Genomic DNA, 24,122 nt, shown 5'->3' on the forward strand with positions numbered 1-24,122 from the left:
GTGGTTCCAAACAGGTTTCCATTGTGGAACAGCCAGTTCAAAATATTCCCATGTACTCTCTGCTGTTTGTTCAACCCCTCTCTTACTTTGCAATCCATCTCTCACCAAGTTAGACCTATGTAATTTATGTAGGATTACAGATTTACAACTATGTGGGTTCAAACAATCTGATTGTTGCATCTGATACAGTGCAACCCCTAAACATCTGTACCAGCGCAAGTGAGCACACAATAAACTGAACCAAAGAAAGCAGCAGCAGCAACCTTTAAAACTAGCTTTATCAGTGGTGACACTGTTACAAGGAAATACTTCTCCTGTTGAATATAAGCACCTCAGTTTACATAACACAAATGTGTGCCTTCCTATAAACACCTGCAGCTCTCTGTAGTACGAGGTTACATAAGCTTTTGTAGTATGTGACTTCAGAATTACACATAATGTTCTCAGTTGTTCAAGAAGCTCGACAAAATGACAAACACATTTAGTGATTGATTAATACATGTTTGGAGAAGGTAACCCTAAATATGGCTTCCTGGAAAACAACATCATTGCGTATACAATCTGGGCTATGTCACAAACTTTGAACTTTTCAAATACCTTTTCAAACTAAGAAGTACCTGGCTTAAATGAGCACATAGTTAAACTCATGACATATTACACACAAATACAATTTTAATACAGCAAGAGAACTACAGTATGTCCTTTAATGGAATAAAGCAGAAATGTTGACTCAAAAATTCAAAAATCCTTAAAATTCTAGGTCTCACACTCTTGAGGTCATTGTAACATGGTTTCATGGCTCCAGCAGAGTCTGGAATTCCTCTTTTGTTCTCATCCAAGAGCCTCTCACGAACAGGTTATGTTTGCATGCTCTGCCAGCTTTTCTCTGGTACTTGGTGTTATAGGCAGAAGACTGAAAAAAGTCCTCTTCCACAGTCATGTTTCTTGCTAGAACTCTCAATGCAACGGATCCCACATGGTCTTTGGCTCAGTAAATAATTTCTGGACCAAAAAATGATGCATAGATTGGACTTAGTTCAGATGCAAAAACTTGGCCTTGGATCTCTTGTGGGTCCCTTGTGATATAAGTTACTATTCTGAGCCAGCTAACCAATATTCTTTTTCAATTTGGAATATCCAAAATAATATGAGGGCTGTGTAGATAACATCACAGAGGAGTTTCCTAAAACAAAACTTGGAATGTGTGTTGCATGCCCTGCACTGTAGTACTGTGTTTGGCAAAGAAACTACATCTGCTGAAATCTCATCCACACTGTTTTATGGAAGTGAATACTTCTAAACCCATACTTCTAGAACATGGCTTAGTTCTGCCCTGGAAAAAGTGAGCAAAACTAATAATTAAGCAGTATGGACAATTAGAAACAGAAATAATCAAGCTGTGTTCCCGATCCTCTTTTATTTCTCAGTATAGATGTAACCTCAAAATCCAAGGCAGTGTGAAACAGAAACATGATTGTGAATACAGAAACCTCTGTATCAGGTAAGAGAGGGAAATCCTGTTATAAAGCTCACTCTTCATTCATCTGTGGAAAATACGTTCCACGATTCCACACCAGTAAAAAGAAAACCTCCCAAATAAACCTAGCATATACTCTTTAACACTACCCTGAAATGTACAGGTACAGAAAAGGGTGTTTAAGATTTGCTTCAGAAATTAACTCTTGATCAAGACTAAAAGATAATTACAAGATGCATGTTAGTATGAAAGAGACAGTTTTGTTTAAGCACTGGACTCTTACGAGACATCTTAAAGAGTTTTATTTTCTGGTTAACAAAATAAATCTAGTAAGAGAGAGGTTCAATGAATAGAAGTTCTTAAAATCTGAATTTGCTGATTTTGGATAGACATAATTAACATACTTTTGTAAAAGTAATGTTTGAGAAAACTGAAGATACCTGGAAAGTGGGGAGACAGCTGCTGGAACAACGAATGGGAGGCAAGTTATCCTGTCCTTCATGCAGTGTGCCTCTTTTCAAAAACTGTGGTTTATTATCATCTTCATTCATTTCTGCCACCCAGCTCTGAAAATAAGTAAGACTCCGTACCTTAAAGCTGTACAACAGATATACATCATAGTCTAAAATGACCCTGCAACTATCCTTACAATGCAAAGCTCTTCGTGAGGAAAAGCAATTAAGATGAAGATTAAAAATAAAGCTTAAAATCAAGCTTTAAAACCTTAAACATAAGCTTAAGTTCCTTAAGTTTAAAGGGTTATTTCTATTCATAACATTCCCAATTCAAGAAAACCTAATGATGAACACAGCACAAGCACACATTCCTTTTTCATCATTTGGAGCCTCAAAATTGTAACCATTATAAAGAGAAATATGCAAAAAATAGAAGTGCTTTTAATCATTCAGAAGCACTTGGAGAATCACCCTTAAAAGACAGGAAACAATTAGTCTCAAGAAAGAGAATGATTTGATTAGAACATGCTATAAACAAAATTGCCTCCAACTGACCTAGATTTACAAAGCAACAAAAAGCATTCACCTGTTTTTTCATAGATTCTAATTAAAAATAGATATGCTTAGTTTCTAATAAGATTAGTTTTGCTGCTTTATCTTTTCCTACATAATTCAATTCATAGCATGTTCATTTCTGGGCCATAAAAAGCATCACTTCATTATTAAAGGAGCATGGCCAGCAGGTCAAGGGAGGTGAATCTCCCCCTCTACTCTGCCCTGATCACGCCTCACCTGGAATACTCTGTCCAGGTCTGGGCTCTGCAGTACAAAAAAGACAGGGATCTCCTAGAGAGAGTCTAGCAGAGGGCTACAAAGATAACTGGCCTGGAGGATTTCCCCAATGAGGAAAGGCTGAGCAGCCTGTGTCTGTTCAGCCTTGAGAAAAGAAGACTCAGAGTTGATCTTACTAATGTTCATAAATATCTTAAGTGTGGGAGTCAAAGGGACATGGCCAACCTCTTTTCAGTGGTCTGCGGGGACAGGACAAGGGCAGATAGCCACAAACTGGAGCATAAAAGTTCTACACCAACATGCAAAACAAATTCTTCACAGTGAGGCTGATGGAGCACAGGAACAGGCTGCCTAGGGAGGTTGTGGATTCTCCTCCTCTGGAGATATTCAAGTCCTGTCTGAACACCTACCTTTGCAGCCTGTAGCTTTGGCATGTGGGCTGGACCTGATGATCTCTGATGGTCCCTTCTAGCCCCTACAGTTCTGTGATTCTGTGTTTCTGTTATATACACATCTGGATTTTTTATCACAGGCAAGGGGTGCTACTAAGGAATGACACTACTAGAGATTCTGTTTTCTTGGCTAAAGTAATATAATCTAAAATGCTTATGCCCACTTAGACTTCTTCAATATTTTCAGTTGCAAAGAGATCTTCAGTATGTTCCATACTGAACAGTATGGAAAAATGATCTGCTCTTTCATGAAAAGATTGTGAAAAGTGCATTCTCTATACGCAGTTTGCAATTGTTTTGAGCTTTTCCAAATGAATAATAATATACAAATATGTTCTGTAGAATTATGATGGGTATTAAAGAGTCATTAGCATCATCTCAATAAATATTAACAAAGAAAACCACAACAGAACCCTCCTATCATTTCCTCATTTAATCAAATAATCGTGTTCTACTTAAGCACAAAATGAGGTTGAACAATCAGTCAAGACTGACCAAACAAAGAGGTTACATTACTGACCACAATGAACTAGAGTCATACAGTACCATCAGTTCACCATTAATTGTTTCCCATTCCTCAGCTGTAAAATCAGCTGCTGTGGCTGCTGGCTTATCCTTTCTGAGAACTCTGCTCCCTGGAGCTAAATGCTCGATACGCTTTTCACAAAACAACATCAGGTCAGGATAACATCCCTCTTCACCAGACCTTTAAAATGAACACATAAGCAAGTTACACAAGGGAACTAAATTATGCTGCATTCCCCACAAACATCCATACTTGTCTGTATGCAGTGACTATAGAGTGTTATTTTCCTGTTCTAACTGAAATCTATCACCTCTTGATTTTGATCAGAAAATCTCAGTTAACCACTTTCCAGCAGACATACAGACACAGATCCACTGTGGACTTGAATTTCTAACTCTTCATTTAATCATCTGGACGCTTTTACCACAATTACTTTCACAGTGCATTTTAATTTCAAGGTTTTAAATACAAAAACTACAAAGAGGTTCAAGAGAGATAGAATGGGAATACAATTAGTAATGAAGTTCATTAAAGATAACGTTTACCTTAGCACCTTGAGAATCTTTTCCAGGTATGGAACATCCGTACATTTTTCAATGAACTTGTAGTCGAGATGACCAATAGGTATTTGATATGTTTTAGTAGTTCCTTGGTCCAGCAAATACATTATTGACGCATCACTCATCACTAAACATTAAAAGAAAAATCAATCTCTGGGGGCTAGAGCAATGCTAATTTAAGGAATAGCCGTGTTTTAATGCTACAAGGTACTACTTGCAGCAGAACTACTGCCTGATGACCTGATGCCACGATTTGTTCTTCACGGAGATCTACCGAGAGGCAGCAATGGCAACATAGCAGCCGTTGCTATGTACAACATGGCGGCCGGCGGCGCTGTGGGGAGGTAATAGACGGAGAAGCTGCAAGAAACCACACAGCCACCCCCATGCGAGGAGCCGCAGAGCCCCGCCGGCTCTGTGGAGGACACGGAGTTACACGACGGCCCTGACACACACCTACCGCGCTCCTAACAGCCTTCACCTCCGCCTTGGACGCCCGCCTTGCCCGCGCATGCACAGCGGAGCGATGGCGAAAGAGCGCCGCGTAGTGAGTGAATAGCTGAGGGGCTCGGCCGGCTCTGTCAGCGCGGGGTCCCTCGAGCTGCAGCTCTCCAACGTTCTGACCATTAGGAACACATAACACTGCTTTAATTTATATTTTATTAAATATAATTTCCATAAAAAGGTTCTTTATAATTATTTGACTTCAGAGAGGGTATTCCCTTCAGAAATACAGCCGTTGAGTTTGAGCTTCCATAAAACGTCAGCTTTCAGTGTAGTATTTCATCCAGTCTAAATCCAGTCCGACGTTCTTCCAAGTGCCCTGGGCCTCGCCACTGCCCACAGCCTTACGTTACCCTCACTAAAACCCATCCCTGTTGCTTTCTGCAGCAGCCAGCACACCCCCTAATAGTGGTATCATACCGTACAGATAACAGTGAAATGACATGTTTGTCTTTCAACAGCCTCATCAGCACTAGAAGCAAAATTTGGATTTGCAAGCATTTAATCAGGCTAAATTAGCACCACACACAAAGCAGCAGTGTTTTTTAAGACACATTGGCGCTATGGGTATTTTAGTATTAAATATTCTGAATATAAATGTTCTGAACAGGAAAATGGATGCAAAAAGTTTGGGCTTATCAGTACAAAACGACAACCACTTCTTACTACAGACTCATGAGAAATCATCCGAAAAGCAAAATGACGTTATTTCAGTTTTACCTTATCCAGGGTTTCTTTATACTGTAGACCTGCTTATTTTAGTGAGTACAAGCAAGGTCACAAAACAGCCTGAGAATCTCTATTTACACATTTATTTTTATCCTGATTTGGGTCCTGTCGAGTTCAAATCCAAATTTCAGACCTGATTTTGTGTAGCTTTCAATATGTCTTCACTGGGATTTATTCAAACCAAAATTATCTTATGCAGTTCACAGGAGTCCAAAAAACACTGAAGAGCTGAAACACAGGTAAGGCTTAGGTGTGAGCTGTGAAAACAAGGTTAACACTTAACTCAAAAATGAATATAATACCAATGAATTTAACAGAATGCTGCACATTCTGACTAAAGTTTAAGGAAGAAACCCATTTCTGAAAGTAGTATAGGCAGAATTGAGATGGTATGGCAAGTAGTATCACAGGAAAGTTTAATATTTCAATATCTTAAACCACTAAACTATGCATTTATACACCAATGGATTTACAGAGGAAAGTTGCCAGAAATACTAAACTGAAGTATAAAATTGATGTATCTTCAGGTCAAATCACCGGGCATCAAAAACCACCACTGGAATTGTGTAGTTAAAGAAAAATGCGTTGCAGTTCAAGGAAAGATCCAGGGGAGGAAAGGGGTCAGGGAGAACAAAAAGAGGGAATGCATAAATCTGAAGTCAATTTTCTTACACAGCTTGCCCCACAGCTTCCCAAATGCATTCGACTGCCTTTGTAAAAGGATACATCTTTTTGTTCTTTTCTTGTACATTATTCTGTACCCACACTCTCGGCATCTGATTGGATCTCTTGCCTTTATTTCATTTTCTGTATGACATTCTGATATGACGGAGAAGGAGAATAGCAATGAGTGAACAAAAACAGCATATCTAAAGCACAGATAGCTTTCAGATGTAACAATAGTCTAATTCCTTTTACTAGCAAACAAAGCATAACAGAAAATAATTGCAGTGAATTTTAATAAGTAACTGAATTATATTAAGATACTGTTAAGGAAAAAAAAAAGAATTGGCAAACTTAGATTGCTAAAAAGTATCCAAACATTACTGTACCATTCCACACTCCACTAATGAAACCTTCCTCTCAGCCCCTCCGAGCCACCAAGTTTATTTTCTTAAGCCTAAGTTTTTCAGAGGCTTTTAAAGTGGCTATTCAAAAGCTCCAATTTTCACTTTATTAACTTATGTTTAGGTAGAGAAAATTTGACAACTGTGCATTAGTGAAAGTTGAATGACAACACTATTTCCAAAAAAACTTTGTCTCCAAGATGCAATATATAAAAGTTCTGCTATCATCCTCTAGAGATGCAGGACCCCCACACAGCAAGAGGTTCTAGTGAACGACTTCCACATCAATAACCATAAGTAATCCATGCATATGGGAGCATCAATGCATAAAGCTTAATGCATCATCAGGATCCACAACCCAGTTATGTAGATTTCTGTACTCTGTGGCACTATGACTGCACATTCCTCATTATTAGAGCATTGAATACCACTAATGTCTTTTCTTTACCTCCACAAATGTAAATCATTGGCTGCTGCTTTGGGGGCTGAACGTCCTTCTGTGAATCCATGTTCTAAGCAAAAACAACAAATAAAATACATGTTTTTTGTTGTTGTCTTACACAAATATTTCAATATCTCCATCTAAAGTTGACAGAAATTGAAAAAGTTATTTTAAAATAAATACAAAAATATTCAAGCTCTGTTTGATATATGCTACATAAGATGATACACATTGGAAAGGACTTCTGTTTGTCCTGGCACGCTAACCTTTTGCCTTCAGGTTCACCAACATTCCTTCACAATATCAGACAACTACTCCACAAACAATTCATTTTTTAGCAACCCCCACCTAACATGTAGGTACTACTGCAGACCTACGTTTTAAGGTTGTGACCATACAGAGAAAGAAAGCACTTTTTCCCCCCTTCCTGATAATACCAGGACAAGGGGAAATGGATTTAAGTTGAAAGAGGGTAGACTTAGGTTGGATGTTAGGGGGAAGATCTTTACTAGGAGACTAGTGAGGTCCTGGAACAGGCTGCCCATGGAGGTTGTGGATGCCCCGTCCTTGGAGGTGTTCAAGACCAGGTTGGACGGGGTCCTGGGCAACCTGATCTAGTAAAGGTGTATGTTTGGTGGCCCTGCCAGGCAGGGGGGTTGGAACTACATGATCTTTGAGGTCCCTTCCAACCCAGCTCATTCTATGAGTCTATGATTCAATGATCCTCCCCCCCCCCCCCCAGCCCGCCTCGGTTCAGCGCCAGCCACGTCTCCTCTCCACTGACCCCCAGGGGCTTGGTCGACCCTTTCCCCACTCCCCCCTCACCCCGAATCTACCACCGCCAACCCGGCAGGGATAAGCCGAAAGCGGCACCAACCTCCACACTCCTCGCCGTTACCTCGGCGCCGAATGATGGCGTCACTACGCAAAGCCGGAGGGGGCGGGTCTGCATCGCCGTCCTTAAGGCGCTGTGGGGCTTAAAGCGGATAGCGGCTCACGGAGCCTCGGTGGAGTGAGAGTGGGAAGCGCCAGTGAGCTGAGCCTGGCGCTGGTAACTAAATCTCGGTACCCTGCGGGCTGTGCCATGTATTCCCGCATTGAAACAAACTGGCAAGCCGTGGTGCTGTTAGTCACCGGCTCAGCCCTAAAGCTGGGCGAGTGCTGGGTGCCCCTTGGGCGTCCTGTGTGAGTAATGGCACGTCCTCAGGTCCGTAAGAACGTATAACAGATACTGCTCTGTAGATAACATCTCCCTGATGTGAGGAAATGCGTCTTTCCGAACGCCGAATAACAACCGTCTCCTGGGGAAAGCTAGAAGTAATAACAACGTGCTAAGGATTTCTAGGCGGCTCATCGGCTTTGTCTTGCTGCTGTGCGAAAATAAAGTTAAGTGTAACTTCTTAGTGCCGGAATAAAACACATGTAAGAATAACGGGACGTGCACGGCAGTGATGTTCGCTGCCCCGGGTCCTCCGAGGTGGGAGCTGCTGCCGGGAGCAAAAATCAACCAACCAAAACGGAACGATCCCTTCCTCCAGTGATGGACACAAAGTAATTAACACCTCAGAAGTAACTAATCACTGAAATTAAAGTAAAGCCGATAATCTTTCCCCGCATTCGTTTTGTATTTTAAAACGGGTTTGACGAAATGATTAAAGCTTTAAAACCTACTTACTAATTATACCCCATGAGAAAAAAATATATATCGATTGTCCCGAGGAAATCATGCATTATCTTGATTATATCCATCATTTAACTGCTCCCCGGTGGGATGGAGTCTTTTTAAACGTCCATTACTTCTGTGCCTCACGCCGCCTCCCTCGGGGTATAGCCCCGTTCCGACGGGCTGATAAACGCCGGTCCTGAAGATAAATTCTTCCAACTGGCGTTGAAATTGCTACCGAAAGCACTTTAGGAAACCCTGGATTCCGCTTCTAAACTCTTTAATTCGCATTCTAAAATGGAACGAGGAACCAGCGCGAAAACCCTAATGTTTTTACCCGTTACAGGTACCCTCCGGTCGCACTACCCGTACACCAAGACGCCCCGTTTCCCTGCTCTGCGGGGGATGGAGCCCGCCCTGCTCAGCCTTAGTTACCACGGAGAACCTCCATCTTTCTGCCCTGGGTGGAGGCGTTACATTCGGAGTTACTCCCAACGATTTAAAGCCTGTTTTATCTCACAGTGTTTCTGGTGGAGCCATAAGCGTAAACCGTGAAAGATAAAACAGAAATTCTGTATGATTATCTAGCTCCTGAGCTGTCGGGTACAAATAAGCTAATTAAAATGAATTAATCAGCACCCTTACATCTCAGATTTAAAGTTCCTGGTGCAGATAACGTTCCACCTGTGAGGGCTCGGGCTACCCGCTGAAGGTGCCTCCCGCCCGACTTTGAGAAGCTGTGAGCAGCGGGAACGCCTCAGCCCGGCTCCTGAGAGAGACAGAACGGGACGGGCAGAGGGGCCGCACCGGGGCGCTTTATGGAGGGCTGGGAGCGGCGGGAGCCGCGGAGCTGGAGTATAAAGTACGATGAGAGCACGGAGCCCAGATGGTGCCGTCCGCATCCTTGGAGGCAGCGCTCCTCAGGCCGCCCCCCGCCCTGCTCTCGCATTAGGGCTGCGCTACTGGGGTGGCAGAACGGAGCGGTTGGTAAAGGCGGGCAGTTCAAACCCAAGCGAGGGAAAGCGGCTGCAGCCGCACGTGAGAAGCCGGTGTGGGTGGAGAGAAGCGAAGCGGCTTCTCACTAAGGGCAACGGGCCCTGAAGCTGGGCGGCGAGCTGTGGAGGCGGCAGGATCCCCGCCTTTCCCAGCCAGCTGGCCGGGAGGGAGGGCAGCTTCGCCTTTCATCTCCTTTGGCAGCCCCGCCGACCTCCTCAGGCTGTTCTCGGTGGTGGGGGCCTCTATGGTCGGTTTCTTCAGCCCAGCGGTGTGCTAGATAAGGAGGTGAAGCTGTGTGTTCGTGTCCAGCAGTCCAGGTGACTGAGAGAGCCCCCTCACCCCGACACTGCTCCCTAGGTAGCATCAGTTATCCTCATTGCTGGTAGGTGGATGTGGCAGTGAAAGCATGTATAGACAGAGGGGAAGCTTTCTCAGCTGTCGTCCCACTTCTTATTAACGTTTCTTTTGTACCTCTCTTTTCTACTCGTGCCCTGTCTCACTTTAGGCTGTCGGTAAGGGATTAAATAGTGCTTTGAATTCAGTATATTTGCTGTGGAGGATCTTCAGTTGCCTCACAAATAGGGTAAGTTAACCCCATTTGACAAAAAGGATTGAACTAAGGTATCGATGGCATTAGATCTGGGAGCTCTAAGACTAGAGACTTCAGATAAAGTCAGTTTTATTGCAAGTATGATTTCTAATGAAACATCTGATAAAGTAGATCTGTATTACCAAAGCTTCACCTTTATCTGTTCGGTTAACAGGATGGACAGTGACAAATAAGGGTAGAAAATATTTTGTTAGAGGCAGGTTTGTACTGGGTGCATTACCAAGGAATGTAAGTTAGAATCAAGCTTGGGTAGCTCCATTCTAGAACTCATCTGTGGTACAGAAGCCATTCACATTGCTTTCCAGTAAACAGCATTCTTTCCTCCTCCATTTTAGAATGCTTTCTAAGCTTAGGTGTGTCATATATTATTCTCAATCAAATGTCCAAATGCTGCCCTTATTTAGTTTGGCTCTATGAACATGAAATTCTTTGTTCTGTAAACTGCCAGAAAGTTTGCTGTTGACTTGTGGGCCAATTTGAAGACTACAGAATTGGAAAAAACTATTAGAGAAATTGAAGGGACAGGCATGTCTTTTGTTCCTTCTTCTCTAGCAAGCTTGATATGTCCTTACTATATGACTAGTCTGTTCTTCCTCGCTTGTCTGTTTCCTGATGCCTAAAAGGAGCCTAACACTTCCAGCAATTACTTCAAGATCCTGAAGTAGTAAACTCTTGGTTTTATACATCAAAACTGGTAGATCAAATAAGAGTGCCTTATAAAGCAGTAAATGAGTCTGAAAATGTTTTTTGAGGTAGCTTTTATGAATATAACTAGTATTTTTTATGAATATAACTAGTATACAGGCAAAATCCATATAGGAAGCTCGGAGGCTCCTCCTGCTGGACGTTGGCTCACTGACATTGTAGTTTTCACTTCTGCTTAAGGTTTCAACGCTGCTTTAACTCTGCCGTTCTGATCATCCCAACAGCAGTAAAAACCTTTTTTTCCCCTGCAATTTTATGCTGCTTAAAAACGTAATATATACTTTGTGTTGTGGTATTTCAAATTTCCTCCATTCTCATTTTGCTAAATGAGTGTATCCAAGGAAAGAGCAAAAAGCAATGAGGAAAAGCAGGTGCAAAGGTGAGGTACTACAGTAAGGTGAAAATAATGTACTCGTAGAGATATATGGGAAAGGGAAAATAACTAGGCCAAATTTGTCTTCTAATTCTATTTTTTCTGCAAAAATTCTTTTCATTTAGGTGCATTCTTTGATTTATACCTATCTTGTTTTGTACTGCCATGAGTCTGGTTCCACAGACCTTTATGTCAGGGTCTCACAGACTGTTCTCAAGTTTCACGGTCCTCTGGACTGGCATTGCAGTCTACTAACTGTAGACAACAAAGCAATATATCTGGATAGTTGTGTAGAGGAGATGGACCTTGGGGTGTTAGTTGCCACTTGGCTGAACATGAGCCAGTGGTGTGTGCCCAGGTAGCCAAGAAGTCCAATGACATCCTGGCTTATGTAAGAAATAGTGCTGCCAGAAGGACCAGGAAGGTGTTTTTCTCTCTGTACTCAGCACTGGTGAGGCCATACATCGAGTACTACACGCAAGTTTTGTGCCCCCTACTACAAGAAGGACACTGAGGTCTTGGAGGGTGCTCAGAGAGGGGCAAAAAGGCTGTGAGGGGTCTGCAGCCCAAGTCTTATGGGGAGTGGCTGAGGGAACTGGGGTTACTCAGTCTGAAGAAGAGGAGGTTCTGGGGAGAGCTCATTGTTCTCTACAACTGCCTGAAAGGATGTGGTGAGGTGGTTGTTGGCTTATTCTTTCTTTTTGCTAGCAACAAGAAAGAGGAAATGTCCTCAAGTTGTGCCAGTGCAGGTTCAAGTTAGATATTAGGAAAAATTTCTTCTCTGAAAGAGTGATCAGGTGCTGAAAAAGGCTACCTGGGATAGTGGTTGGGTCACCATCCCTGGAGGTGTTCAAGAAATGTACAGATGTTGTACTGGGGAGCATGGTTTAGTGTGGAAATACTGGTGGTAGGTTGATGATTGGACTGGATGATCTTGGAGATTTTTTCCAACCTTGGTGATTCTATGAAGTTATGTTCTGTATTGCAACTCTTATAGAGTGCCTTCATTATAGGTTGAAAATTGACCCTAGATCATCACAGGATAATTTCTTTCCCCCTTCTTTCCCTAAGAGTTTGAGTTTGCCTCAGCTGTATTTGGTGGCTTAGGTCCTGACTGTGTCAGTGATATGAATAGTGATATTTTCATGCTTGTTGTTTAAGCCACCTATAAAAATTCCAGTTTTGTTTTCAGTGATGAATTCCAGTTTTTTGTTCCAAGGTACCAGGTCTTGAGGCCAACAACACCCCACTGAAATCAGCCACTTCAAACTTTGAGGCTCTTGACTTTTTTTTCTTCCTGTGAGAAACAACCCTTATAATAGCATTGTCTGCAATGTCTCCTTTATGACTATTATATCTTGTGTGTATAAAGCAGCAACCTATTGTGATTTGGGGCAAGGTGAAGAAACTTCACGTTATTGGATGGCAAAAATCAGTCATTCTGTATTCTTACAATTATTACTTAAGTGTATGCATCAGCATTTGTTATTTTTGGATAGGGGGAGAATATATAGTAGTTCTTAAACACTTTTGTACTTGCAAAGTTCTTCCTGAACTTTCTACATACATTGTGAGAGGGTGTATAGACAATCAATAAACAATATCCAAAGTGTAAATCTTCAGAACACTTAGTTTATCCACAGAGCTGTGCAAAAACACATACCTTTAAAAATAAAATTTAAATACTAAGGCAGATAAGCATACATAGTTTGTTTTTGTACCCAGAGGGCAAATCTTTTTTAATGAAAAAGGTATTTTCTTATTAATTAATCTATTATCAGACCTTCTGCTAGTTCTTGAGGGCTGCTTTTAGTGATTTCAAGAACCAGTAACATAAAGCTGATTAAATAATAATAATAATAACAAAAAAATTCCACAATCCTGTTGGAATGAAAGGGAAGTTTTCTCTGTGATTTCAGCATAAGTGTGATTCTTGTTACTGTGCTGCTTATTTAAAGCATTTTTCCTTGGATGAAGGTTGGCAGATTAGTTAGCTAACTAAAAGTATGATTTTAAGTTGCATTTTATCTAACAACATCCTTGACTGTAGTTTATCTTTGTACTCACATATAAGCACTGTTCCTATTAAGACTAGTGAAAATAATTTTTTAACATGTATTGGTAGATTTACACAGTAGATTTTTACTATTCTGTGTGTCTTTTGGTGATTACTTCCATTGTTTGTTTCAGAAATAACACTGCTGTCTTCATTTACAGAGTTAAAGTGCAAAGCAGAAGATGTCAGATAGTCATTCAGTAACGCTCAATATTATTAAAAGAAATAGGTTAACGTCTCCCAGCAGTGGTTTTAAATGCTCCAGTTTTAAAGACTCTCGCTTCACTTCAGAATTTCTGGACAGCAAATGCAGTGAGTCATTAAAAGATCCTGATGTAGAACATAGAGAAACACCGAGAGCAACAAGTTTATCTTTGCTACAAGAGCATTCTGACCATATTCATCGAGACGAACTCTGTTCTGTGTCATCTATTGAAAATGAAATGAATTCTATCTCTTTATCAGAGAGAAGAGAAGCAAATAGGAGTACATACTTTCTTGAGACTCCGAAAACGGGTAGAAAAGGCTCCTCATTACGTAGGAGGCTGCTTTTATCTAAGGCCGGTGCAGCTGAAGGAAGTAGTGAAAAACAAGCTAGTTCTTCAGGGAGCAACAGGAAAAAACTATTCTCTTCTTTTCTGAGCTCTGAAGAAAAACTGTCACAAACTGCTTCAGACTCTTTGAAAGATGGAAGTCGTAACACCCTAAGAGATAGCACCGCAGAAACTGAGGGCTCTAGTCCTGATTGCTCAAAACGGCGACTATCCTTTTCACAACAAAGGACTTCTACACTAGATGAGTCCAAATGCAAGGATCCCTCATTGCTGGAAACAGAATGCTTTTCTCCAATTGAGGGTAAGGATGTTACTGCTAGTAACACTAATGAATTCAGTGAGAGTGTCCTTGTGAGTGTTAGTGAAGGGTTGCTTCAGACTCCTACTTACAGTGTGTTACCCGAGGCCAATGATAGCAAGATCCTGACTTCTATTGATAGTCTTGTAGAGAACTTTAACTTTGAACTGTCCGATGGAAACAATCCCTCTGTCAAGCTGGCAAGTTACCCAGATATTTCAACACCTGAGGATAGCGGCTATAATTCACTTCAACTGGACAAATCGGGAGACTCACTGTCTGATCATGAAGGTTCTTTTCAAGAGAGCTTTCGAAAACGCAAAGAAGGTTCCAAAACTCTGGATAGCAAAAAAAAGGCAAGAAAAATTGAACGAGTGAGAAGGTTGTCAACTCTTCGGGAACAGGGTTCGCAGTCGGAGGCAGAAGACCATCATGGCAGTCCTAATTCAGCACATACATTAGAGGAAGAAAGAAGCTTTGTTGCAGAAGACCACGGATTAGCTTTAAAGGAGCAGATGAGTGAAGACTCAGCTGTAAATTATGGAGATCTTTCAAGAACTCCAGCTCTGCAAGTAGTCCATGAAATTTGCTTGCAAAGACGAAGATCAGACCAAGTATCAAAGAATACAGATGGAACACAAATAGTTGCATTAGAACATGTTCTCGCTGGACTTATTGGCAAGAAAATGGGCCTTGAAAAATTAGATATTTTAACTGAATTAAAATACAGAAATTTAAAACATGTTCTTGCTATTGTTTTAGATGCTTTGACAGTGGAAAGTCTATGCAGGTAGGTATTACAGCTGTTCTGCTTTCTCTCTCCCTATCCCATGAAATTTTGAAAATATTTGAATATAAATATGGGTAATTTCTGGAATAATGGGAATTGTCAATATATTCTTTTGTGTAATTTAGGGAAAACTAAAAGGGGATTGTCATGAGTAATCAAGCGGTTATTTATGTATATTTCTAATAATACCTTGTATATAGGAATTAGAAGTAAAAATAAAAGGGGAGACAGACTAACTTAAAACTATCACACTACTTGTAAGTTTTAAAGCAGACTTTTTTTCTTTCAACTTAGAAGGTCAATTATTCTTATTACAATTTTCCCAATCATTTTTCTTGTGTATTTAATTTCCTCAGTTATTTCTTAGCACAAAGACAGAGGAGCTCAAAAAATATTACTTAATGTTCTGGGTTTGATTGAAATCAATAGAAGTTGTCATTTAATTCAAAGAAATTAAGAATGTCATGTGTTAGTACTAAAGGAATGGGTAGGAGTGTAAGGGCATAGGTATTTTCAGAGTACTTAATGCTCAAAAATATAAGCTGAGGAGCAAAATTAAGTGGCTTACATGGGAAGAAACTTATTTAACTTGGCAAGCCAAAGATGTGCTATGCTGTTTATCCTGCAGTTATTCAATAGATTCTTCTATGTGTTCTGTGCAACGGTGCAGATTATTAAGCTTGTTTTATGACAATACTGTGGTCTTCTGTAGTACACAGCAGTAGACTATAAAATTACAAAAGTAGTATGTGAAAATCTTAACAAGGTACATATATTGTTTTCTGTCACACCCTGAAGAGTTGTGAGAGTGGATAATTTTTCATTTGTTTGTTCCAGCATTTGGAAAGTAAGCAAAAACTGGCGTGAAATCATTGTACAAGATAAAAGTGCAGACAGGAGGAGAAAATCATACATGAAACAGCTGAAAGAAGAAGCTGAGGTAAGCTTTGTCTCAAAGGTAATGTTTTCAGTAGTTTGTTTATTTCCAAGTGTTCAAGTATTTGAGACAGAGGGGGCAGTAGACTTTTGCCATCCCTGGATGTGTTTAAGAGCCGTTTGGATGTGGTGCTCAGGGATATGATTTAGCAGAGGGTTGTTAGAGTTAGAGTACTATGGTTAGGCTGCGGTTGGACCTGATGATCTTCAAGATCTTTTCCAACCTGGGTAATTCTATGATTGTATGATAGCAGCAATTCTAGCACACTAACATGAGAACATCATCACTTTGATTTTCTTTCTTTTCATGTGGTCCTAGTTTGAATAGTTGTGTTTAAACTGTGTGATTTCCTTCCCCCTACACCCTAAGCATATTTTCATCAAGTGATTCTAGCTTGGGGTCTTTAAAATACCTTCTGATACCTCTATATCATGGTATTTCTCATTTCACTCTAGTCTGCAGTCCATTAGAATTCTGCACTACTTCCCAATTATTTTTCGGGACTGCTAGTATCTTAGCTTCTTCGTGGTGTACTTGTGCCCATCAGAGGGAGAAACAGATGGTTCTTAAGAGGTTTTTAGAAATTAAATGTATAATTTAAAACACATTTCCAGGAGGTTCTCCCTGTGTGCACACAGTGCTTCAGTGTAATATTGCTTTATCTGAGACAGAATTTGTTTGGTAGGTTTGCAATTGCCATTGAGATGAATTGTGTTTCAGAAACACAAGGACCAATAGAGGGTAATGAAGTTCTAAAGACTGTTGGATTGTTTACCCTATTCATGGGACTTTGTTTTTAGTGGTTCCTATCTTGCCTCTTTACATTAAACAAACATTTAATGGAAATCCATGCACTATACATATTCTGTTTCTAATGTGTTGTTGTAAGGGAAAAAACTTAAGTAACAAAAATAAAGCTCTGATTTGCTTCCTTCTCATCCCCCCTTATAATTATCAACTTTAACAGGAATACCTATTGAAAGCTGAAGATGCTGCCACAAGACTTAATGTTCTCAACAGATCTGCTCTAAGGCCAGTTCAAGCTCAAGCCAGAACTCCTGTACTGCAAACACCACCGTCTTACACTGAACTTACACCCAGAAGATGCAATTCTGTTCCTCAGTCAACCAGTAGAAGGGAAGAATACATAAAAGTAGGTAGCCAAGAAATTCATCACTTTCAATTCTAAGAAAATTCACATTGATGAGAGCTAACTTTTCTCTCCTTCATTTTCCTACAGGTTGCTAAAACTCTGTTCACTGATGAAGCTTTAAAACCCTGTCCAAGATGTCAATATCCTGCAAAGTATCAGTTGGTAAAGAAATGGGGGCTATGTAGCAGAGAGGCCTGTGCGTTTGAGTTCTGTATTTTATGTCTTCATGCTTTCCATGGCTCTAAAGAATGTAATAGTTTAACAGCAAAACAGAAGAACAAAAAAGATGCTCCTCCGGGAAGTGCCCAAAGCAAAAGAAATTTAAAGAGACTCTAGATTTGTAAGGCATGCAAGTCCTTTCTTGCATTCCTTTCTCCTTTCTTCTTAAGTACTGACCTCTTGGAAGTCTAATTTGATGTAGTTTTGCTTATCAAGGTAACTTTACATGTATATATCTTAATTCAGTATATTTTTCCTCTTTGAAAAAAAGTGAATATTTTAAAACAGTTTGTCTTGTTTTACCTGTCACATAGTAGCTAAGCACTTACTAACATCTTAATTATTCAATAAAGTGTCTTAAATGTAGTCTTTTAATGTCTAGCTTACAGCATCTCATAGGTGTTTAAAAATGCAATTCTTGTCTTAATGACAAATTAAAGAACATGTTTTTTTTAAAGAATGTTTTTGGAAATTTATTTATTGTTCACTCATTTTTAAAAGATTTACTTTAAAGGTTGTACCTTGAAGTACATATGATAGAAATACTGCCTATATAAATGTGATACCTCAAAAAAAAAACCGTGTTGCTTGTCTGAAGTTTGTTTGCATAATTAGAATATTAATTCTGTTGTTCTCAGGCTCCATAGTGCAGGTCAGTAGAAGAGCAATCTACGCCTCTTGTACAGTTAGGTTTATAACTTTTGATCGCCGAAGTCGCCTGACTCGGAGCCGTCCCGGACCGATCAGCAGCGACTGACCGCGTGCTTCAAGGGGGATCTCGGGCGGCTCCTTCGCGCAGGGAACCCCCGGGTAGAGGAGCGGCCCGGCAGCTCTCGTGGGCGCTGCCTGGCAACGGCGGGAGGTTTAAACGGGCACAGGGAGGACAGCGACGCGTCGCTGCCCACCAGAGACCGACAGGAGTGGTTAGGGTCCGTGCAGCTCGTGACTTACTGTATCAGTGCTGGTAAGTATTCTGCTTAGCCAAGGCTGCTGCCAGAAATACTGAGGAGGCCCAGACAGTAAAGGATGTAAAGAAGAAACTTCCTTCCCTAGTCCGGCCCGCTGATTACTATCCTCTGTTGTTGTTTCAGGTTGGTAGTAATAATTTACGCAGAACTTCCCTAAGGACTCTGAAAAAGGGTTTCAGAGCCTTGGGGAGACAGGTAAAGGGTTCGGGAGCACAAGTTGTGTTCTCCTCTATCCCTCCAGCTATAGGGAATAATGAGGGACTTAATATAGTGGGCCAGTGGATTAATACCTGGCTCTGAGCCTGGTGTACTCGGCAGGAGTTTGGGTTCTTTGACCTTCGCTCTGTCTGCGGGAGACTGGACCGGCTAGAGACTGATAGGAGTGGCTTCTCCCACCATTTAAAAAGGATCTTAGGTTGAGAGTTGGGCAGATTCATTCAGAGGGCTTTACACTAGGTATGAAGGGGGATGGGTGTGTAACTGGGGTCGCTAACACAAAGTCGGTGCGTAGCAATCCAGTGCTTGCAGGAGAGGGATGTGCTTGTAAGAACCCATGGTCTTGTGCCTTTGTGATGGAGGAGGAACAGGGAGGTCTGGTGGGAGATGTGGAGGTTGGGGGCTGTCTTGGACAGAGTGACCATGAAATTGTAGAGTTCTCAATTCTAGGTGGAGCATGGAGGGAGAATAACAAAACTGCCACCTTAGACTTCCGGAGGGCAGACTTTGATTTGTTCAGAAGACTAGTAGGAGCAGTCCCCTGGTGTTCAGTCTTAGCGAACAAAGGGGTCCAAGATGGCTGGTCGTTCTTCAAGAAGGAAGTCTTGAAGGCGCAGAAGTGGGCGGTCCCCCTGAGCTGCAAAATGAGTTGGTGGAGAAGAAGACCGGCATGGATGAATAGGGAACTGTTCTTAAGGTTGCGGGAGAAAAAGAGAATCTACCACCTGTGGAAGGAGGGAAGAGCAACTCAGAATGACTACAAAGAGGCTGTTAAGATGTGTGGAGGGAAAATCAGAGAGGCAAAAGCCCAGCTTGAATCTAAGCTGGCTGCTGGAGTGAAAACAAACAAGAAACTCTTTTACAAATTCATCAACTATAAGAGGAGGACAAAGGAGAATCTCCATTCTTTACTGGACGAGGCAGGGAATGTGATCACAGAGGATAAGGACAAGGCAGAGGTTCTGAATGCCTTTCTGAATGGACTAGAGGGAATGGTTTCAAGCTGCATCAGGGGAGATTCAGGCTGGACATTAAGAAATATTACTTCTCGGAAAGGGTGGTGAGGCACTGGAATGCACTGCCCAGGGAGGTGGTGGAGTTGCTGACCATGGGGGTGTTCATGAAACATTTGGATGTTGTGCTGAGGGATATGATTTATCTGGGAAGTACTGGTGATGGTTGGACTGGATGATCTTCAAGGTCTTTTCCAACCTTGATAATTCTGTGATTCCGTGATAAACAAATATTGCAGTGCTCTGTGTTCAGATGAAATGAGTTCCTTGCTATTTCTGTTCTAAGGGTAATGCTCTTCTTTTTCCACAATAATTTATTATTATTATTATTATTTAAAAGAAATGATATTTATGCCTTGACACTAGGGAGAAATGCTCTTCTTTTTCCACAATAATTTATTATTATTATTATTATTATTATTATTTAAAAGAAATGATATTTATGCCTTGACACTAGGGAGAAATGTAATAGTGATGTACTTACCGTGTAGCTAAAGGATATGTTTATGGATCAGAAGGCCTGTTATAATTACCTCTAACAGTTTGGGTGAAAGAAATTCTTGACACATATGAAGTCTTCAGGGTAGGAGAGTGGAAGTAAATTCTTGACATCCTATTAAAATGTATTTTTCTTTATACATAAATCGTATTCCTACATCAGCCTCTATCAGGTACCACTGAACTATATAAGTCCAAAGTTGAATAGAGCAACAGGGGAGAATGTAGTTTCTTTGTAAAAGAAAAGAGTTTCAGGTTGTCTGGGGATTCACGCCCATTATCTTTCTCCTTGTTGGCTGAATTAACTCTTGGAGTTTGCTCAGTACTGCTGCAGCTTTTATGTCTAAGGTTTGTCACATGCTAACACTCCTTTCCAGCATAGAGAAAAAGGATGCAAATATGGTCCTTACATAGAAGCAATAGGATGATAATTATCGGAAGTTTCCTGAAATGTTTTGACTATTCTCCAGCTGCAGAATTTTTTCTTACTACTGTCAAGGTTGTGGGAAATAAATGAGTGAATCTTTCACTCGGAAAGACATGGAAAATGAGGTTAAAATTCATGTGTAATATAATTTATATACTGCTGAAAAACTCATTTTTGCCATTCCCATTTCTCTTCAGACAGGCATGTTCTGCAGTGGGAGGAGCAGTATTGCCTACAAAGGATATCCGTAGAAATGTGTTTAGATTTCTGAAGGTGATGATTTGAGCTGAAGCTGTGGGTTTAAATTCTAAAGAAGAATTCTTAGAAATGGCTGTTTGCTGCTGACTGGCCTTGCTTCAGCAGTTATACTACATAAATCTCTATTTCAGAGCAGCAACCATAAATTTCAAGTAGTCTGTGAGAGGGAAATTGAGATGACTTAAGTCTCTGATCGTTCATTCCTTGGAGGTATGGAACTTGGGTAAAACTGTTATAAATCTTCTGAGTTCTTTATATAATGAAGAATGTTACTAAGTTTTATCACTGTAACTCTATCTTAATAAATTAAACTAAGGAACTCACCAACACCTGTCAGATTGTTTTTCCTTTTCCAAGTGTTGGTTATTTGTTAGTACACTTTAGGCAGTTCAGGGTAATTTTATTACAAGAAGTAATTTCTATTTCCATAGGCACATGAAGAAACACAAATAACAGATTAGGAAGGGACTCCTGCTTCCTGCAGTCTGGTGACAAGCTTTTACATCAATTTACCAAGCACTGTCTTAAACCTGGATAGAACCTTATCTATTTACCTTTATACTGAAGATCTATTCCAAGTCACTCTACTAGTTATTTAACCATTTGCTTTTTTTTTTTCCCCAGCATTGCTATTAAAGTAGCTACTGTATAAATCTATTCCCTAGCTTTTTCCCCAAATGTTATGATTATATAGGACAAATATCCTCTCACCCTTCATGTTATTGACAAAATACCCTGTAATTTATTTAATTTTCAGATGCATCCACTCTTCCTCTGATTTTCATACTGATTCTGCACTGTTTCCCTTTGAATCTATTCCTTGAATCTATGCAGCTAGTATTCCAGGTAAAACCACCTCAAGATCTTGAATAATTCTAGTGCTTTTCTTTCTCTCCCAGAAATGCTTGGATGGACTCACACACATGAGTAGTATTCCTTTTATATGGTTATACCCACTTGCAATTTAGTCACCAGATGTAGTACTAGGTATAGTACTTCTATGTTCTTCTCTCTTGATTTTTGTAAACATCAGTTTCTTCAATACATTCTTACTGAATATTAAGCTAATTGTAATGGTTTAAGGGGGCCTCTGAATATCAGCCAGCCCAACCCCCTGCTACAGCAGGTTTCCCTGGATCTTGAATATCTCCACAGAAGGAGAGTCCACATCCTCTCTGGGAAGCCTGCTCCAGTGCTGTGTCACCCTAGCAATAAAGAAGTTCCTTCTCCAGATTTGTATGGAACTTCGTGTTCCAGTTTTTACCTGTTGCCCCTTGTTGCTACACACCACTCAAAAGGCTTTGGCCCCATTCACTTGACTCCCAGTGATGATGCTTAACCTGTTGTAACCTAATATTTCCTACTGTTAAGATTTTTCTTTCTCTACTTCAGTGTTGTAGTGATTTAGTGTTTTCTGTGTTCATATTATCTATAAGTGTTAATTCTTTATAGTGAGTTTTACAGGGTTTTTTGATGCAAAACATATGGCAGGTTATGCTATTACTTGTCAGATGCTTCAGCGAGATCTGTCTGCTTCTTTATTTCTTACATTAAATGAAAAGAAAGTTTGTTTTATTTTCCATGACTTCTTGAGCTCCAGTGAGTTGAATTGCTCATTGCAAATTAAAAAAAAAAAGTTTAATAAATCTCCTTTGAAAAAATAAAATGCTTTACTCTGAATTTTGTTAAGTCTGTACAGTAGTGGAATCTGCCCAGACTTGGAAATGTAAATGTTAGTAAGGCTTTATTGAGTTGAGTGCTACTGGATACTGAGAGAAGATGCCAGCTATTTCTGAAAATATGGATGAGATGGAGTTCTGAATGAACTTAGATTTTGGTGCTGAATGCTAGGAGCTTCATATGGAAATAGATCTCTAACTTCTGCTGAATGGAGGACTCCAATCTCATGTTCATGTTTCACACAAAAGTTTCCTAAGTCTTTAAGTGTGTGCAAAAAAATACTTAGGGCCTGAAGAACATGTCTCTTAGAAATGCTCTGTTGTGGCAGTGCTTGGTGGTTAAATAACCAATATATTGGTCACTGAGACCCAAAATAAGTATTTTCCTCTGGTTTGAATCTGGTACACTTACCTGGTGCATAGGTTAATAGATGCTACACATATGTATCATTATGTACTTTGTAGAGCACAGAATGCGCCACCGGGATGCAGTTATTCTCTAGCCTTTCTGTTGAAGATCTTGTCAAATAATATTTCTAGTCTTAGAATCCAAAATGGGCAAGCAATAAGCATGATTTATTTTCTGAAGGGCAAGGCATGGATGTTGTTTTGTGTTCTGAACAGAAATGCTTGCTAGTGCATTCATTATTTTAATTCCTGTTCTGGATTTCTTCTTTAGTTTAAACAGTTGTAGTTGTCATAGAGCATGTCATAGAACAAGGAACGGATAGCAAGATAACTAACTCTAGAAAATGATTTACGCAAGTAACTAACTGAAATGTGAATTCATGTTCAGGGTCAAGGTGCTTTTGTCACTGAAAAAAGACCTATTTCAAATACATGCATTCTGGTGATGATGATATATTATCACAAGGGGGCACCAAAGACTTTTGTTACAGAAGAATTTTTTTTTTCCGGTTCCTTGCCTTAACCCTTACACACCACCTCAACGTTGGGGATACAAAATGTTTTGAATAAGCTTGATGCAGTGGTGGCCATAATTTCTGCCATCAAGAGATGAACACCGAAATCTTTTAACTGCCAAGAGAAGAGTGGCACCCTGGGAAGAAATTCAGATGGGATTGCTTCTTCAGTGCCGCCTTTGAAGAAGGAAGCTGTGGTGTGTACACAGCCAGGGCCTATAGCAAGTGGGTAAGATTGACCTGAACAGCCCCAGTTCCTCTCTCATCCATACAGACTTCAGTCATCCTGCAGTCTCTATAGCAGCCTGGTGCTGCCTGCAAAATCTGCCCCATTAAGTGTCACAGTTGAGGTATGTGAAAACCAATAGTTTCAACAATGGTACGTTCTGGGCTTTCTGCAAACTACCTTTCAAATATAGACAATGTTTTTTGTAATACAATCTAGAATAGTTTTACAAAATGAGCAGTTTACAAGTGTGTCCTCCAGTTATCTTATTCTAAATTAACGGGAGAAAATCTTTTGGTATGCATTTTGTTCACGTTTAATTGATGTGCTGATGGCTTTAGTGAACAAGAAAGGGGAAACATTAACTTCATAAAGAACAAAATTGGGATGGAGCAAATATTCCTATGCAAGACACTTCAAGTGCTATCGGAGAGGCAACATTTATTAGTGTAAGTCTATCAGATGCGGTCTGGAGTGAGAATTTGGGAATATGGTATGTTGTGTGTTCTGAAGTCTAGGAGAATAAAGAACAATTTAACTATATTCTTTAAAAGGC

The 24,122-nt window shown here is 40.4% G+C and overlaps 3 protein-coding genes across 12 annotated transcripts in view; 1 reads left to right on the plus strand and 2 right to left on the minus strand.

Moving 5' to 3' along the window:
* SPAG1 (sperm associated antigen 1) overlaps positions 1-4,790 on the minus strand; it is a 35,251-nt gene extending 30,461 nt beyond the window's left edge. For 2 of the 7 annotated variants that reach the window (XR_014942474.1, XM_015855994.3), the window contains exons 1-4: positions 4,719-4,790; positions 4,248-4,389; positions 3,723-3,882; positions 1,918-2,043 (exon numbers count right to left, since the gene is read on the minus strand). Coding sequence is in view for 5 of the 7 variants with exons in the window: in XM_015855994.3 (XP_015711480.2) it covers positions 1,918-2,043; positions 3,723-3,882; positions 4,248-4,387 (426 nt within the window). In the remaining 2 variants the exon portion in view is untranslated. Of the gene's footprint in view, positions 1-1,917; positions 2,075-3,722; positions 3,883-4,247 lie in introns of all 7 variants that reach the window. The other 5 variants (XM_015855995.3, XM_085537171.1, XM_085537170.1 and 2 more) reach the window with 5 other exon arrangements.
* A 1,104-nt stretch (positions 4,791-5,894) lies between these two features.
* Positions 5,895-7,921, minus strand: POLR2K (RNA polymerase II, I and III subunit K). Of its 3 annotated transcripts, none has more exons than XM_015856005.3 (4): positions 7,882-7,921; positions 7,011-7,074; positions 6,222-6,314; positions 5,895-6,051 (listed from the first exon to the last, which is right to left on the minus strand). In XM_015856005.3, exons 2-4 carry the CDS (start codon positions 7,069-7,071, stop codon positions 6,029-6,031), a joined length of 177 nt encoding a protein of 58 aa, XP_015711491.3. In that variant the 5' UTR covers positions 7,072-7,074; positions 7,882-7,921; the 3' UTR covers positions 5,895-6,028. The 3 variants fall into 3 exon arrangements, with proteins under 3 accessions (XP_015711491.3, XP_015711492.1, XP_085393303.1); XM_015856006.3 differs by having other exon boundaries at positions 7,851-7,911; XM_085537177.1 differs by having other exon boundaries at positions 7,830-7,911.
* A 1,399-nt stretch (positions 7,922-9,320) lies between these two features.
* FBXO43 (F-box protein 43) lies at positions 9,321-17,944 on the plus strand. 2 transcript variants are annotated; one of them, XM_015856004.3, is made up of 6 exons: positions 9,321-10,045; positions 10,169-10,246; positions 13,569-15,049; positions 15,887-15,989; positions 16,954-17,139; positions 17,227-17,944. In XM_015856004.3, the coding sequence occupies exons 3-6, from the start codon at positions 13,590-13,592 to the stop codon at positions 17,473-17,475; spliced, it is 1,998 nt and encodes a 665-aa protein (XP_015711490.2). In that variant the 5' UTR covers positions 9,321-10,045; positions 10,169-10,246; positions 13,569-13,589; the 3' UTR covers positions 17,476-17,944. The 2 variants fall into 2 exon arrangements, with proteins under 2 accessions (XP_015711490.2, XP_085393302.1); XM_085537176.1 differs by lacking the exon at positions 9,321-10,045 and having other exon boundaries at positions 10,058-10,246.
* The last annotated feature ends 6,178 nt before the right edge of the window (positions 17,945-24,122 follow it).

This window comes from Coturnix japonica, chromosome 2 (genome assembly GCF_054131305.1).
Source record: "Coturnix japonica strain WE chromosome 2, WE-NBRP24, whole genome shotgun sequence".
Taxonomy (NCBI): Eukaryota; Metazoa; Chordata; class Aves; order Galliformes; family Phasianidae; genus Coturnix; species Coturnix japonica.

Coding starts and splice junctions, on each gene's coding strand:
- POLR2K (XM_015856005.3), bottom strand. CDS start 7,071: ATGGATTCACAGAAGGACGTTCAGCCCCCAAAGCAGCAGCCAATGATT. Junction 6,315..7,010: donor AATGATTTACATTTGTGGAG/GTAAAGAAAAGA, acceptor CCGTCATATCAG/AATGTCATACAGAAAATGAA. Junction 6,052..6,221: donor CAAGAAAAGAACAAAAAGAT/GTATCCTTTTAC, acceptor ACACAATTCCAG/TGGTGGTTTTTGATGCCCGG.
- FBXO43 (XM_015856004.3), top strand. CDS start 13,590: ATGTCAGATAGTCATTCAGTAACGCTCAATATTATTAAAAGAAATAGG. Junction 15,050..15,886: donor ACAGTGGAAAGTCTATGCAG/GTAGGTATTACA, acceptor TGTTTGTTCCAG/CATTTGGAAAGTAAGCAAAA. Junction 15,990..16,953: donor AGCTGAAAGAAGAAGCTGAG/GTAAGCTTTGTC, acceptor CAACTTTAACAG/GAATACCTATTGAAAGCTGA.